Source organism: Camelus bactrianus, chromosome 5 (genome assembly GCF_048773025.1).
Source record: "Camelus bactrianus isolate YW-2024 breed Bactrian camel chromosome 5, ASM4877302v1, whole genome shotgun sequence".
NCBI lineage: Eukaryota > Metazoa > Chordata > Mammalia > Artiodactyla > Camelidae > Camelus > Camelus bactrianus.
The window spans coordinates 98,130,737-98,148,008 of record NC_133543.1 but is presented as its reverse complement, the minus strand read 5'-3'; the positions used below and the strand labels follow the sequence as shown (position 1 = coordinate 98,148,008).

At 46.6% G+C, this 17,272-nt stretch overlaps 1 protein-coding gene across 1 annotated transcript in view; it reads left to right on the top strand.

Moving 5' to 3' along the window:
• Positions 1 to 5,361, top strand: part of PDE6D (phosphodiesterase 6D) — a 45,170-nt gene extending 39,809 nt beyond the window's left edge. Inside the window, exons 2-5 of the mRNA XM_010956048.3 lie at positions 1,320 to 1,408; positions 1,958 to 2,083; positions 2,797 to 2,902; positions 4,795 to 5,361. Coding sequence (XP_010954350.1) covers positions 1,320 to 1,408; positions 1,958 to 2,083; positions 2,797 to 2,902; positions 4,795 to 4,876 — 403 coding nt within the window. The 3' untranslated portion in view covers positions 4,877 to 5,361. The remainder of the gene's footprint in view (positions 1 to 1,319; positions 1,409 to 1,957; positions 2,084 to 2,796; positions 2,903 to 4,794) is intronic.
• The last annotated feature ends 11,911 nt before the right edge of the window (positions 5,362 to 17,272 follow it).

Here is a 17,272-nt window from a genome sequence, read left to right as displayed (position 1 = left end):
CAAGTTTTTTTCAGTTTCATGAATCATTTCCCTGAGAATTTTAAAGACACTTTCTTTTTTTCTGTCCTCATTCATTCTGATTTTTTTTTTCCCATTCTGATTTTGACCCTTTATGTAACAATTCATTTTCCCTCTAGAAGCTTCTCTTTAACCTTGACATTCTGCAAGTTCACAAAGATGTGACTTGGGCCCTTACTGAATCTTTTCAGTTGAGAACATTTTCTTGAGTGTGTTTTCTTGATGACTTCCTCTCATTGGTTTGGTTTGGTTTTGTCTTCTGTTCTTTTTCAAACTCCTGTTAGTTAGATGCTGGACCTCTTGTACTGATGTCAAGTTTTTGTATCTTTCTTCTCCTGTTTTCTATCCTTGTAGTCTTTCTCTTTTTCTTTCTGAAAGAATCTTTTTGTCTTCCAACTATTGCACTGAGTTGTTTGGTGCTGCTATCCAAATGTATATTTTCATAGAGTTCTTTTTTGTCCTCTGAATGTTCTTGTTTTTAATTGGTATTATTAACTCATTTATTGTATGATAAGCAATATAGAAATGAGATAATATAAATACATATGTTAGAAGGCATTTTTCTGACTGAAAGCAGTTATCAGTTGACCAATCTCAGAAGCTGTAACCTTGAGCCAGATAGAATACATAAAATTCAATTGTATATAATTTTTAGTATTTGTAAAGATCATGTTGCTGGTCATTTGTGTGTGTGTGTTTTTAATGTTCCTTTTTAAAAAGTTTGTATCTTCCTCTATAGTCTTTTTTTTTTTCCTCCAAGTTGCTTTTTTCCTCTTTGTTTTGTTCTGTCTTTCATAGTAAACACTTTCTTGAGTTTCTGGTGATCCTTGGTTATCTTCTCATATTTAAGAGCAGGCCACTAAATAGCTAACTTAAAAGGCCTGGACTTGTGAGTAAAGCTTGTGGACTGTGAACGTCATTGTAGGGTGATTTGCCTGAGTCATTTCCTGGGATTCCTCTCTTGTCTGTTTCTTTAGGTCTTTTATCTTGGCTGGTCAGATTCTGTTGGAAATTTTTAAATTTTACTCCATTCATTTTCTACCTCTTTCTTGGAATTTCTAGATGTGTACTGTCTCTGAGTTCTCATGTTGTTAATAAAAATACCTCCCCTGGATCTCTGCTTCTCCCTTTAGATGTCCTTTGCACTCTCCTACACATTCTTACTTGCTTTCTTGGCACTTAGCAGTTAGCCAACTTGCTAAAAAAAGTAAATGAGAGTTGATAGGAGCGAATCTGAGACACCTAGAGTACAAAGTAGAAATCACTTCGGTGCCTTGTTTTTCCTTAATATATTTGATCAGAAATTGGATGAATCTTCGGGATGCTGAGACAGGGAAGATACTCTGGCAAGGAACAGAAGACCTGTCAGTCCCTGGAGTGGAGCATGAAGGTACTTAGCCACCCTTTGTCCGCACAGGGCTGACGACTCGGGAGCAGGGCCCAGGCATCAGGGAGCTAAGTTTTAACACAGACCCACGAGGGGCCACGCCTCCAGAGGCACAGCATGTCAGTCCGCATGGTGCTGACATCCCTAGTACTTTTATTGTGTTTCTCCCACTTCCCAAAACCCACTTTGTACTGAAATTTTAGCATTAGAACATACCCAAAGATGTAAACTAAGATCTCAGGTTTTTTCCCTAAGAAAATTTGCATTTTTATCTCCCTAAAATAAGAGGAAAAAAAGTTAAAACCAACAGAAAAGAATAGAAAAAAGGTGCCCATTCAGCCCCCTTCCTGATAAGAGGAGCTATGTAAGGCCTTTAGATGCACTAAATCTGTTGTTACTTAAAGATCTTTTGGTCAAATGCACCAGACCAACTTGGTTAAAAAGTATAATTCTGTTACCAAGGCAGTCTCTGAAATTTAACATAGATAACATGTTCTTTAAATCAGCTGTAAAAAGTTCCCAGAAATGGTTTCAATTTTTTTTCTTTACCAGCCCGTGTTCCCAAGAAAATCCTCAAATGCAAGGCAGTGTCTCGAGAATTGAACTTCTCTTCAGCAGAGCAAATGGAAAAATTCCGCCTGGAACAAAAAGTTTACTTCAAAGGGCAATGCCTAGAAGGTATTCTGCTGCTTACATGCCTGAAATCCGGGCTTAGGGTGACAGGGACAAAAGTCAAGACCCAGTGGACTAAAGCACAGCTCTGATAACACTTATTTTGCAACTCAGTTTGTGATAGGGTTCCAACACCCTGGCAGGTAGGGGAGCCCCAGAGAAAAGAAGCAAAAAGAAAGTTGGCAACTACAAGGGGCTTTGAGCCCAGCAAAAAGGATTTCTGACCCTGGTGGACCTGGGGTTGGTGCCTGCTCTGTCACTGATGTGGGGTTGTAATGTTGTCATAAGGAAGCTGCTGACTGGGGCCTGGTTCAGGGCTCTCCACACGGTCTCGGACAGATTGGATGGGCAAGGCCACTCCGCCTTGAGTTTTCACAGTGAAGTGTATGAGTGCACATATGTGTCTTAGAGCTGAAATTCCAAGGGAAAGGGCCTATTCTGTACTTCTGCTTATAGTTTACAGCCAGCCTATGTCAAAGAAAATGTTGCTGGCCTAGTTCTTTAGACCCCAAAGCATAGGGAGCAGGCTTCTGGTGTGGTCCAGGGAACAGCCTGAAGGGGGCTCCCATGTCCTTTCTTGTGCCTCTGGTCTGGGAGGTTTCTGATGGCTTCATTGGTGGTTCTTGGGATAGGAAGAGGCTTGCTCTAAAGGAGGGGATCAAGGAGCCCTGCAGCTCTGCCCAGGGCACCAGCTCACCCGCTTTTCCTTCTTCCTTCAGAATGGTTCTTCGAGTTTGGCTTTGTGATCCCTAACTCCACAAACACCTGGCAGTCCCTGATAGAGGCAGCGCCTGAGTCCCAGATGATGCCAGCCAGCGTGCTAACGTGAGTGAGTGGGCTGGAGAACTGGAGTGCCTATCAGTGGGCATCTCAGGCATGTGGGACTCGTGGTCCCGTTCAGCGGACAGGCAACTGAGGTTGAGAATAAGGGTAAAAAAGTATCCAGGGGTATCCAAGTTTACAGCTTACTGACTTTTGTCATGTGAAAAAGACAGTGTGATAGAATGGAAAGAATAAAACTTTAGATTAGACCTTTAGGCTAAATTCCTGATTAACCCTGACTAGCTGTGAAATCTTGGACAACTTACTTTACCTCTCTGGGCCTTATTCTTCTCCTCTATAAATGTAGAATTAGTAATTCTCTCTCACAGAGGTATAGTGAGGATGAAATGAGGTGATATGGAAGGAAACTGGCACTTAATACATATTAAATCTATGCTAATTTGGTTTCTTTCCTGACTAGCAAACTTCTGGTGCTCTGTACTTTGAGTAGCCTTCAACGGAATCTAACAAAGTCCTAATTCTGTTTTAGACAATAATGTTTGGTTATAGTTTTTCAGAGACTAGCTTACCACTTTAACAGCTTTAATAACTATGCTTCCTGCTCAAAGAGTAATCAGTTTGTTCTTTGTCCGAAACTGTCTGTCAATAACTGACCACCTACCATTTTCTCTTGGGAAAAGATATTAGTCTTTCAGAGGTTTTAGTAATATTCCTGGTAACAAATTATTCACACAGATAATTGTGTAATATTGGATAATGTCTTTAAACGGGTCCTTAATGAAAGCCACATTGAATTTGTAAATAGATGTTATTTATTTTATGTCTTTGTTTATTTTATGTCTCCCTTCCTCCATGCATTTGATTTTTCTAAGAGATTTTTAATTATAACAGTAGATATTTTTATATTCCATCAGCCAGTCAGATCTTGAGTTCCTTACTTACCTATTTTATAATTAATTACCAGCAAAAAATGTATCTGCTTGCTATCAATTACCCTGGAAGAGGACAGTGTTGTATGTAGAAGGGCATCTTTTAGATTTTATTAACCCTTATTGGACTTCTTCTTGACCAAGTCTGATTTCTTTCAGGTACTAACACCAGTCAGTCTGTGATAACATATTTATGTTATGAAAGTCATGTCCTAACTTTTTAGAACCCCCAAACAGTACCACTGTTGCCCTTAACTTGGTTCAAGAGTAGTTTGGATTGGAAACACTGAAATACCAAGAAAAATGAAATTGCGCTATGTACAATACAGGTGCATCTTTTGGAGTTCTTGCATCTTAAACCATAGAAACTGACTCTGCCTAACATGACAGAGTTGAAAGGGTGGGACTGAGACCTAAGCAGCTTGAAAGACGCAGGTGGCAGGAAAGGTGGATGGTTTCCTCAAGGAGCAGCTATAGAAAGGATCCTGCTCAGGGGGGAGAGTCTGATTGGCCCACATTACATCTTATGCCCAGCCCTTTGCCAGGTGAGGGAGGGGCCACTTGATTGACCCATGGACTGGAGATAGGGTAGTTCCTCAACAGAAGAGCAGGGTACTGTTACCCAAAGTGAGAATAGACACAGCTGTCCACTAGAGTAGGTTTTTTTTAGGGAAAGATACCACCTCTAAGGTCTGTAGGTTTCCATGTGAATCAGAAAGTTTGCTATATTTATAAGCACACCTGTGTGCAGAGCACTCTACTAAGGGCCTTAAGTATACAGTGGATTAAGACATGCTCTCTCTCCTGATTTCTGAATTAAAGACACAAGTTAAATGTCATGTTAGACATCTAACCCTATATGGACACAGATTTTAATATCCCCAAGCCAGGGTTATAGGTGAGTGCATGTCCATGGGCCCAGCAAACCCAGATTGAAACCACTTTGCGGAATTGAAATCTGTTGCCTAACACACTCACTCTTTTGCCCTCTCTTCTTACTTATAGTGGGAATGTTATCATAGAGACAAAGTTTTTTGACGACGATCTTCTTGTAAGCACATCCAGAGTGAGACTTTTCTACGTTTGAGAGAAGAATGTGTGTGCATTTCAAGAATTTGTTTTTTTAGGGGGAAGGAGGAAACTGTTTGCTTTTTTCCTCCATATATTTGATTTTTGACACTTCCACCCCGAATTCCCTCTACGGCAAAACCCACCTGCAGCCACCAGGGGACCAGCGTGTAGGTAACCAGATGGCCTTTTTCTCTCAAGCCGCCATCGTCCACTGACCAGACTAAACTCCCAACCCCAGTCCAGGGCAGAGGGCATGCCTCAACTCCTTCCTGGAGTAGACACAGGGACAAACACACCATGAGCTATTCTTGTCACCCTCCCTGCCTCCTTCTTGGGCCCTGCAGGCAACACTTCTCCCTTTGGCCCCTGGTTTTGGAAAATTTCATGTTCCTGACCCACATTTAGTTTTTTCCTACCATTTCTATTTCAAACATTTAACTTGTAAAATAGACTGTGATATTATTATTACATAATGAATTAAAACATATGAATTAAAATATTCCTACGTCTTTAGCTTGACACTGCTTTCATCTCTCCTTTTCTTGGAACATGAACTTGGCTCCATGATGGGAGGAAAGACATATAACAGACCATAGGATCACAGCAATGTTTTACCCCAGAGAGCAACTGATAGATCTTGTGGTTCCTGAGTGCTCCAGTTGCTGCTTTCTAAGAATGTACAACGTACCCAAACAAGACCAACGCTTAACATTTGTCTTTTAGACATGATATTTAGTGGTTCTCTTCCACAACACACATGCACCCTTTGTTTGTTTGTTGTTACTGTTTTTAACTTTTCACTTTCTTTTATTTATTTTATTTTTTAGGGGATTTGGGGAGGGGGTCGTAATTAGGTTTATTTATTTATTTTTAGTGGAGGTACTGGGGATTGAACCCAGAACCTCATGCATGCTAAACAGACACTCTGCCACTGAGCTAAGCCCTCCCTCTCTCTTCTTTTACAATGTGCATTTGTTCAGGAGGTTTCTAAAAAGGTTGGAAGTTCTAAGTTAGTAGAGTAGGGACTCCTGTATTCCTAAGTGAGAGGATAGAAGTTACAAAATGAGGAAAAGGTCTCCCTAAACTTACCTGGTGCGCACTGGAAAAGCATCTGGAGGGGCGGGAGGCTGCGAGGCCTTCAAAGCCGTGGTCAGAGGAAGCCAGTGTGGGAAGGAAGTGATTCTGTCTGCAGTGCTTTCACGTCTGACAATAGAGAGCAAATTGAAAAAGGTTCTTTTTTAGGCACCTACCTCTGAGCTGCTTTCACTGTCCTTTTAAAAATACCAGCAATTAAAAGTGTTCTGACTCCCAAAGTAGTAGGGTCTGAGGCCAGAGGAGGGAAAATACACTAAGAGAGAGGCCTTTTTGGTGTAGCCCTGCTCCCAGATTCCTGCTCTCCGTCCATCTGTTACCGCCAAGGGCCTGTTTGCATCTGTGGGTGGGGAGGAAAAGCAGTACATTTTTAGTGACTTATCTCTATCTTTCAGCCATGATTCTGTTCCTCACATTAGATCCGTTATCTTCAAAAGCTAATTTTTTTAAATACCAAAGGTTGGATTAAAAAACAAGGTGAAAATGAGTCAAGCTTTCTTTTTGCTTTCCAAAAATGCCATGTCTTTTCTCAGAGTGAACCTGTCTCCTTCCTTTTTCCTGGGCTGTATCTGCTCCCCAGAATCCCATCAGGGAAGGCTCTCAGGGGCCTGGACACATTCCGATAGAGAAAGGACTTCCCAGGGAATGCTTCTGACCTGCTTAGACCTCCTTCACTGCCCTTCCCCGCTCACCCACCCAGCCAGCACAGTCAGGGACAAACTTCTTTGCTAGCTGCTCTGAGCAAAACAAAAAGAATTGTAGCCCAGGCATTCTTAGACACTTACCGTATCTCCAGGTACATATGCTCAGGAAATAGTTATCATTGTATCATGAAACAAGCAAGGCAAAAAAGTGTGTACTCCAGGAACAATGCCGATCGAGGGGTTCCAAGCGCGGGTGGGATTTGGGCAGACATAGGGTATGGCTGACTGCTGTGGTGGGAGGAAAAGAAGGGAAGTGGTACAGGCCAGGGAAGAACTCACCCGAAGGAGAGGGCACGGGAGCTGCAGAGACCAGGACCCTTGGTATGGTGAGGTCAGCCCTTGTAGAGTGGGTGCAGGTCCAAAAGCCTGACAATCTGGGGGTTTATGGATACATAAAGGCCACAAAATGTTGGAAGGAGAAGCATACAGATCAGGTCTGGCACAGTATACAGCCATTGGTTCTCAAACATTCATGGGCACCCCCACCCCCAGAGATTCTGGTTCAGTAAGTGTTGGACCCAGAAATCTGCCTGTGAAAGCACCCTGGGTGATTCTTCTCCAGGTGGCCTGTGGACTATACTTTGAGAAATATTGATAGAAGCATTTAGTGAATGTTAGAGACATACATACATACCCTATAAGTGAGATCTCCAAGCTTCAGGAACCAAGGGAGGTCCCAGTTCTGACCTGTGCAGGTAAGGGGAAGAGTTCAGTTGCTCAGGGCAATCAAGAGGAACTTTTGAGTCTTTAGAGGAAAGGACTGGAGAATCCCAGGCGGCCCGGCCTTTGAGAAAGACTTGGGAGAACTTAGAGACTCTTTCAAACATGGATGTTTGTTTAGGTTTTCTGCGTGGTGTGAGTGTTTTGAGTAACTTCGGTGATGGAGCACATGGTGAAGCTTCGAGTCTGGCCCTAGTTGAGCATAAAGGGTGGAGGGAGCTCAGTCTACCAAAGAGGATCTGGCCATATTCAGGACATTCTTACAGGCCTATTATGTGTATCAGTAAGATGTCATGCAAGACACAGGCCTGCCTTTGGAGCTTTGTCTCTAGTAGAGCAATTATAAGTGCCTGCCAGGAGAGAAGGACAAAGTGGGCATTTAAAGGAAGAAGGGATTACACACAGTTCAGAAAAAAACAGGAAAGCCCTCTTCTCTGGATCCTTCGACTCAGCCTATAAAGCATTCAAGTCACCCTAAAAAATAACTAGATTTTGAAAAATAAATCTTTCCTTCAATCCTGCATGTCCTTTAGCTCCTCCTCCATCCTTTTTTTCCTCTACGGATTCAGACTTTTCAGAATTGTTTCTACTCACTCTTTGCACTCCCTGCCTCTCATTTACTCCTCTGCTGTCTGGCTCTGGTCTATGGCCTCTTCTCCTGGAGCAGTGAACTCCACTGAGCCACTCTCCCCATCCAGTCCTTCTTGCTTTATCTGCTGGGATTCTGGAAGCCACTTCCTGGGTGTCTGCTCCTTGCTCCTTTGCAGGCTCTTCATTTTCTTCCAACTGCCTTGTCCCTAAAATGTTTGTTGGTGGATTTGGAATTTTTTTTAGCTATTATATATTGAGAATGTGCTTGTGCAGATTCTTTAAGCATTATCCATTCATTCCATACATACTTATTGAGCACTTTGTATGTACCAGACACTGTTCTAAATGGTGGAGACACTCACTCGACAAGATGAGTCAGGTCCCTACCATTAGATTCTAATGAAAGGAGACAGAAAGCAAATAAATTCAGATAGTAGTCAATGCTCTGAAGAAAACTGGGCAGTGCAGTAGCAGCATATCTGGAACAAGGAGGTGAAAAAAACAAAGATTCCACATTCAGCTTTTGACCCCAAAACAGGATTGACGAGTCCCCAGCAAGCCAGAAGTCTGGAAAGCCAGGCTTTACTCAAAAGAAAAGATTTTTTAAATCTCTTAACCTATCATCAACAAATGAAGAACCATATGTGCCGTACTTGGTGCAGCAAAGAATTCAGGTTCTGACAGGGGAGGAGTGAAAGCCTATCCCTTCCACCTGGCAAAGGATGGAGAGGAGGGATGATGAAGAAGCAGGGCGAAGAGGTCCAGGGCTGATGTCCTTGCTTTCCTTCACCCCTGGGCCTGGATGGGAGGAGTGAGTAGAAACATCTGCCCAGGTGTGGGGGAAAGATACTCACTTCCTGGAGGTTAGTGGGGAGGAAGGGCTGTCCCACGATCCAATAGACAGAGGCCTATTGACTTATTGTCATAAACATCTCCCCCATCTTGTCCTCCATCCCCACGGCCCCTGCCGCAGTTCCTGTAACCATTGGGGACTGGTCCAGCTGACGGCATGGCCTCCCCTTCTGATTTACCCTTCACATTACAACCAGAGGCAGACCCAAGATGTGCATCCGATCACCAGTCCCTCCACATTGTCAAGTTTATTTTTAGAATTTCTTGCTAGTGACTTGTTGTTTTGCAGCATTCAAAATGCACTGTTAAATGATCCTCAAAGGGAAAACATAAAATGGCTTAGCAGTTCTTTTTGCTGCTTTTATTTGGTCTGAAACTGAGCAACTTTGATTATAGCTTTGAATAAACTGAGGGATGCAGTGGAGTGGAGTGAGAAGCAGAAATCTGGTAAATACATTTGGTATCTAAACTGCCCACCAAGACACCCCAGGGCACTGCAGCAAATTCACAGGGCCGCCATAGGATCTTGTAGTTTTTGAAGGAAATGCAGTGAATGGGACATCTGTCATACACTGTTCAAAACTGATGTGACCAGGAAATGAGAGTGGTAGTGTCCAATCTGATTCCAAGATTTAAGAAGCTGTGCAGTGCCCAACAGGCACACACACCCTATTAGTAAGTCGTGATTATAAATGAAATAAACATGTTTTTTCTCTCAATTTAGGTGGCTTTTTCTGAAATAATATGACAGCCACTAAGTTGGGTAATAAATACTTAAGGTTTTTGGACCTAATACTTAATGAAGAGAATTGTTAGTTATCTCCTTTGGTCTAGTAACCCACCACCACCACCACATGGGTATTGACCACCCAGCTCTGAACTGTGAGACAGCTCGTGGTTTTTTGGAATGCTTTTAAATTCTTGCACTTATTGAAGGAAATGTATTCAAAGTAAAAGAAGGCATTTTACTCAAATTTCTTAGAATGGCTTCTTAAGTGGCTTGGTTTATTCACATCATCCCCCAAATAGCTATTCTCAATTATAAGAAGATAAACAAAATTATTGAATGTTTCATATATATTATAATTGTTACCTTCACATTGGGTTAAAGTATGTATCCTTAGCTATCTATATGCTCTCGGAATGGTGCACAGGCCACCCTGGTGGAATCGAGCTATACGTGTCTGGTCTACCTATTTACAGAACTGGAATTTCATTTCATTGTTTTGTGTTATTGCAGAAGTTAATAATGGTCATTTTTTTCTTTCATGGTACATTGTTGGTCACACACATTGGTTTCTTGGGGCCCAGCCCTTGGTCAGAATTAGAATCCATATCATGTCTTCTGGCAGATTGTCTACTAACTGTTAACTCTATTTTAATTGGTTTGTATTCAGCAATGATCTACAATGCATTTGGTACAATTAGGCTACGGTTTTTCTTGGAGGGTTCACAGTTGCTTAAAAGTAGACATTTTATGATGTTGCAGTGGTTTTATGACCATAGTGATCCTCAAACGTTTTCAGGCTCAAGTGGTATCATTATGGCACAGACTTCCAGGAGCTTGGTTGTGGGTTTGGTGGCATTTTAGAGGAGGCACACAATCATTTGCAGAGGAAAACCTCCTTGGCCTCCCAGGGAGGCAAGTAGCCGCTGGGAGTGTCCTAAAAATGTCATTGCATAACAAGGGACTACCAGGTAAAAGTCCAGTCACTGTTTGTGACTTTGGCGGACCCCTGAGCAGAGCAGGAAGATAATAGAAAGCCCACCCACCTAATAAGCAGACCCATTTGGTGCCACAGTCAGTAAATGTTCTGTCCTTAAGATGAACTCAGACCACACTGTCTCCAAGGAAAGGAATGAGCTTTTCCTGGGGAGATGCTCACCACAAGGCTGACTGGCAGAGCAGCTCACCGGGGACAGTGTTGACAAAGGGATCGGGATTGTAGAATCCACCGTCACTTTCCCATGTGACTGGGACCCACCCTTTCTCAGCACCTTCCAGATTAGGTGACTGCCCAGCACTGCTGTCCAGCAGGCCTTGGCCCCGGGTTCTAGTGGAAACCACAAGAGTCCGACTCAGGACATTGTGGGAAGGCTGGCAAGAAGGACCCAGAGAAAAACCGAGAAGGGGAGAAGTTTTCCTAGGATTCAGAATGGCACTGCAGATGGATTTCTATGTCAAAAAAGTATGTACATATTCTTTGATTCTTGATATATAGGGTCAAATGCTTTCTTGAAAGGTTTGTACCAGTTTCCACCCTTTGTTGTCCCCCGACATACTGATACCAGTCACCTCCTGGGCTGTGTTGACAAGGGACACTGCCATGAGCATACGCCCCAGGCCACCTGCAGCCGAGGGAGCCTGCATGAGGCTCATGCAGGGCTCTAAGAGCCAGACTGGAATTGGTTCCCTAAGGAAGCCTTTCCCATCATCTGCTTAGTTCAGCAAATATTCCCGGAGCCCTGGTGATGGTCCTTGTGCAAGATCAGCTTTTTGTGGACATGAATGTCCTTCAACATGTTAATAGGCTTTCTGTGAAAAAAAAAAAAAAAAATCTGGCTCAAATAAGTTTGGAATGAGCTGCATTTTAACCTTGTTCTTGGAGACTTCTTAGTATATTGAAGACTGAGTTCTGTAGAAAGAAAACACTTTTAACATTGTTTAACCCAGTATTTCTCCTAATTGGACAGATCTCACCTCTTAGGCACATCTTAGAGCAGAGAGACAGTTGGGAGGCACCAGGCTGCATAAAGGTTAGGATCCCACCTCTTACCCAGGAACCTCACAGAGCAATCGAGTTAGTTCAATGAGACTGCTTGGCTGTGAGGCACCGGGTGGGAACACTGGAGGTTCAGTGGGTCAGAGAGCCCTGGGGCTGCAGATGAGGGAAGAGGGGCTCCAGGCCAGGGGTGCAGGAGGGCAGCCCCGATGGCCCTGGGCCCCCCCCCCCCCCACCAGTTGGGCATGAGTCGAGCAGTACTCTGCGGTTCTGTTGAGAGATGAGCCATGAGCTTCACAGCCTCTTCTGAGGCTGATTCACCTCCCTCTGTTCCCTCTCAGCCCGGAACCCCCACCAGAGACGTGACCCCCCACACCTCCATGCCCTCCCTCTTCAAGCTGTCTGCTCATGAAGGCCCTGTTGGCCTTGGACACTGGAGCCTGGAGCCTTGTAGTCTCTTGTTTACTAGTATGACTCAGAGACCACAGAAAACCCAACCTGAACCAGCCTAAGCTAGGAAGATATTTACTGACTTGTATAATTTAAAAGTCCAGAGATTGTTCTAGCTTCAGGCACAACTAGACCAGGGGCTCAAGCAATGTCATCAGAACTTAGGGTTCCTCTGCCTCTTGGCTCAACTCTGGTCCTATCTGTATGGGCTGCAGCCTCAGCTTCTCACTCAACTGCCTGAGTTCAAGGCCCAAGGCCCAAGCCCAAGTTTGTTCCTTTCCAGCAACTCAGTCAAAAATTCCAGAGCTCACTCTGATTGGACCAGCTTGGGTCATGTGCCAGCTCTGAGCCAATCAGTATGTCTCGGGGGGACCGTGGGCACTGGCCAAGACTAAGTCATATCCTGTCCATGGGGCTTAAGAGTGGGAGAGAGGAAATTCTCCAGGAGGCAAAGTGGATAGTTTTAGGAGATTATTGCCAAGAGAAGGGTGACAGGATGGCTGCTGGTGGCAAAAACAACAGATGTCCCCAGTACCTTCTGGAATCCTCACCATCAGTTCCTTCCTACAAAGGATCTGCTCCCTGCCAAAAGCCTCACAGCTGAGCCCCAGCATGGGTGCATGTGAAATGAGGTTGTCTCAAGTGACCACCTGGCACTTCTTGTTGCTATGGCAGCAGCCTTGATGGAGAGTTCATGAGGACATACACCCTCCACTCTGGGTTCTTGGCTATGCTCAGGACTTTATGGAATCCACACCAGCCAGCCACTGGCTGCTAGGCTTTCTCCATAAATAACACATACCATTCACCCAGTATATAAGGTCAATGTTCCAGGCAGCCTTAGAATATATCAGCCATATTTCCTGATTTGAGCTTTTATCACCTCTCTGAGCTCAGACCAGACCCTGTGGCATTGGCTGAGGTCTCTGGAGAGGATGGCCTAGGGACTCCCCTGGCCCCTTCCCTGGCTGGCCCTGCCCTTGCCTTCAAAGACTTGAGGTTGGGAGGGACAAGCAGCCACACTGCAGAAATGGACTACCCCAAGTAAAGCTGTTACCATGGTTTCCATCCTCATGAAGCAGCATCCACCAGGAGGGGACCAAGAAGTGGCCAGGGGCCTGAGGACAGGGCAAGCCTGTGTCCAGGACAGGGAGATCACAGAGGAAGCTGGCAAAAGTAGGCTGAGCATCAGGGCCCTGGAAGGACCAGGATCTAGAAAGCCTTTGGACCCCTGGCCAGCAAAAGAGATGTGGAGACAGCACTGGATTCTGGCACTTGGGCCTGGGGCAGCCTGGCAGACAGCTCAGAGTTTCAGAGTGCAGGTGGGAACCCCTGACCCCCAATTCCAAGCAGCTGAAGGCCCTGGGGCCACACTCAGGGCAGCAGCCTCTGTGAGGAGTCCTACAGTAGGGCCAGAAATGGCCAAGAGCTGAGCCTACCCTAGGAGGGCACTGCGCACACTAAGCATTTGAACAGAACCAAGCAAGAGGGAGCCCAAGGGGCCAGAACCGAGGGAAGGCCCATGACTCCAGAGGAGCTGATCCTGGCCTCAGCTCTGGCTCTAGGGAGGCCTGGGGTCTCCTCTCCAAGAAACCAGGTCCCTGAAATGGGCCATCAGCTGCCCAGAGGGAAGGCATGGGGAATAACCACTGACTTTTATGTCTGACCAGGGTGCTGGCTAGAGAGGGAGGAAGATCTTGCTGTGAGGGGTGGGGGTTGCTGGGGGTGTGTTCCCTAGGCTAGGGCCCACTGAAGAGCTCTTCTCTGAGCTGAGCAAAACGGGGAGCCCCTGCAGTTCCTCTATGTCCACCAGAGGGCGCCCATTCCTCACAAATCTTCCAGCTTGGGCTCCTTGGGCACCCTGTTCTTGCTTTTGGAGACTTTGGGACTAGGATCAAGGTGACCCTGGACCCTGAGGCCATGTCCCAGGCAGTGATAAACTGTACTAAGCTCAGGACTAGAGAAAAGTGGGTTCTGCTGAAGGTAGCAAGGGCTGTTCTAGGCCGAATCTTTAGAGGGGTGAGGCAATGCAGATGTTACTGGGTGTGCAGGGAGTTAGCACAGATGTGGGACCCTATGAAAGGCAGCCCTAGGCCATGGCACAAGCCGCATGCTATTGTTCCCATAATGCAGAGAAGACTGAGGCCTAGCAAGGTCCAGTTATTTGCTCCATATTAACATATCTGCATGTCTGTTTCTGTACAAGACCTTCTAAAGCTCTGGCCTCCTTTCTGGGGGTTTGGGGGGTTGTAGTTCCAAACTGGGTTAGATCTGATCCCAGCTCCGTATGCTGTCTGTTATGTGGTCTTTCTGGACCCCTTCCCCTGCCTCAGGAACCCCCTCTAGGCTTTGGGCCTTGGGAACATCTGCAGGACTGAGCTGCCCTGAGCGGCAAGACAGAAAGCAGCTGGGCAGTCTTGCCTCGAGGGGCAGCAGCACAGCGTTGCAGACACATGGGATGGACACACAGGTTCAGAGGGTCCCTCCTACCAAAGCCTTGATCTGACCTTGACCCAGCTTGATGTGAGATGGGCAGCCAGGCCTCCACACTGAGTCCTCACTCCACATTCCACAGGCTACAACCCCTGTGAAGGGCCAGGCCCTCCCAGAGCGTGGGCACCTGACAGAAACCACGAGTGTAGGCACAATGAGGTATGGAATGGTGTCCCACCACCAGGAGGTGCCCTGTCATGTGTCTCCTGCCCATTTCTGTTATCTCTGGAGCCTAGAACGGTGCCTGGTACAGAGAGAACCCTCGGTGCGAGTGGATGGATGGATGAACAAATTAATGGAATGGACAGAATACTCACCAGGTGCTGGAGAACTTGGTGAATCAGACATGGCCCCTGACCTCGGTGGGCGACAGCCAAAAAAAACACAAACTGATAAACACACATGCTCACACTGTGAAAATTGCTGTGACCAACAGAGAGAATTGGGACGGGCCTTCTTTAGACTGGAGACCAGGGAAGGCCTCTTAGGGAAATCATGTTTGTATTGAGACCTGGCATGGAGTGAGTCCTGAGAACTCTGGGAGTCAGGCATTCCTGTGGTGAGAAAAGCAAGTGCAAAGGCCCTGAGGGAGGACCAAGCCTGCCATGGACACAGGAGGTTGATGTGGCTGGTGAGTAAGGGAGGCCCAGCTTGGAGCAGAGGGAGAGGGGCCCTTGTCTTGGAGCTTTCACTTCCATGGAGTGACTGAACCCCATTTGGTGGGCTCCCTGGTATGACCAGCCTTCTGTCTTGATCTGCCCTCTCCCTGGCCCACCTTGGTCACACCTTATCCTTGATTCCCCTGGCCCAGCCCAGGCCTCCAGACCTGTGCACCCAACAGCCTCTGACAGTTTACCTCAAAAGCAGTGAGGCCACCACACAGCACCAAACCTTCATCCCCTGCACCTTCCAGATGGTAAGACTTCTCCCTGGGCTGGAGGGCTCAGGACTAAGTCTGGGATCCTTGGTGGGACCTGCCTCCAACATCCAATTCATCCCTGAGTCTAGACATTTTATCCCATGTGATGATTTAAATATACCTGGTTCTCTCCCTCCTAGCATCTCCCCTCAATCCAGCGCTTCCCACCCCAACCTCTGCAGATGTCACTCCAGTGCTTTCCAGGGATTTTTCCTATTTAAAACCTCTATGGCTTCCCCAAATCCTACCTCGGTACCTGGCTCACAGAATGCCTGTCCCTGGCTGCCCTGTTTGCCCATGCGCCCTCCGTCACCTCTTGCATGAGGGATGCCCACGCACGGCTCATCCTCCCCACCTTTTCTTCATCCTCCTGGCCCTACCAGTCTCAGCTTCAATGCCAATGCCCCAAGGGAAGCCCTCCCTCCTTTGTCACGTCCCCTTGTCCTTGTGTTCAGAGCACCCTTATCAGTGGCCCAGGATAGCAGATTGTCCTTAAGGAGTTTTAATGGGTGCATGGTTATTAACATCTGCCCCTCCTCTCGTCCCAACCCCCAACTTGGCATCTTGAAGACAGATGACTCCTTCATGCAAATGGTGGACACCTGAGAGGCTGGAAGGGAGAAACGTCAGGATGGGGTGGGAGGAATAGATGAAATACCCAAGGTCTCCTCCCCTCGGGAGGTGCTGGAGTCCCAATGGCTCGTTCTTGTCATAGGCAGTAATGTGCCCCCACCTGTCAACTCGGTCTAGGCAAGGAACCCCCACATGGCCAGAGTGCTGGAGGGTACATGGCTTCTCTGTCCCTATCCCCTCCTCTGCTCACAGCGACTTGCAAGACTCAGAGGTACTCCAGGCTGAGGAAAACATCCCTGAAGAAGTAGGGATGACCTTCCCTTTCCTCACCCCCGTGATTATCTCACTTAGACCGCTTGACACCAGAGAAGCCTCTTTAAGACCATGCTTAGGAGGGACAGAGGCCAGCATCACCCAGCCAGCAGTGGCAGAGGAGGCAGGTCCTGCAGCCTCTCTTACCTTTAAATTGAAGCCTGTTCCCAGCACCCCCACTGCTGTTTCAACTCCCCCTGACCCCCCGAGAGAAGGTACAGCCACACTATGGTGCTTGCAGGGGGCTTCAGATTTGTGGACCCCAGAAGGTTCTTAGAGGGCTCTTATGTCACCTGAGGGTTCAAGCTTGAGGTCACTTGATCTGCTGTCACTGCTCACTTGTCTGAAAATCAAAACAGCTCATCTACCACCTCCATCTGTGTTCAAAGGGCAAGGTGGCCCACCCCTCAACTAACCAAGTCACTTGTTTCTCCTAGAGGCCAGAGATTAGCGAATGCAGGGCAAGGCTACACTAGTGACCTGGAAGAGAAGTCCTAGAGAGACCAGAAGGTGCCACATGTCACCACCAGGGGGAGCCATTCTGTGGCCAGGACAACCCAGTGAGGCCTTTGAAGGCCACATCAGCTGACCCACTAGGAGGCGGCATCCCTGAGATCTTTGGACATGGGTTCACACTTGGCCTGTGCCACCCCCTACCTCACCCTCAGGACCCACCAAGGGCAGCCCCACCAAGTGCCTGTAACTGTGTACACCTTTTTCCAGGGAACCCAATGACATGGTTTTACCAACCTGTCTCCCCCTTTAGCCGGTAACTCCAGTGCCCCCACCATATCCCACTAAGCCAACTGCAGCTCGGTCCTTGACCACCATGGTCACCCACCCCTCCCTGTTGTTTTCAATCCACTGTCCCCAAGGACAGCTGGGCCAGGGCCAGAGTTAAGATCCTTCCCTCCTCTCTCCCTGCCCCCTCCCCCAGAAAGCCTAAAAAAACCAAAACAAAAAAAAAATCAGGCTCGAGACAG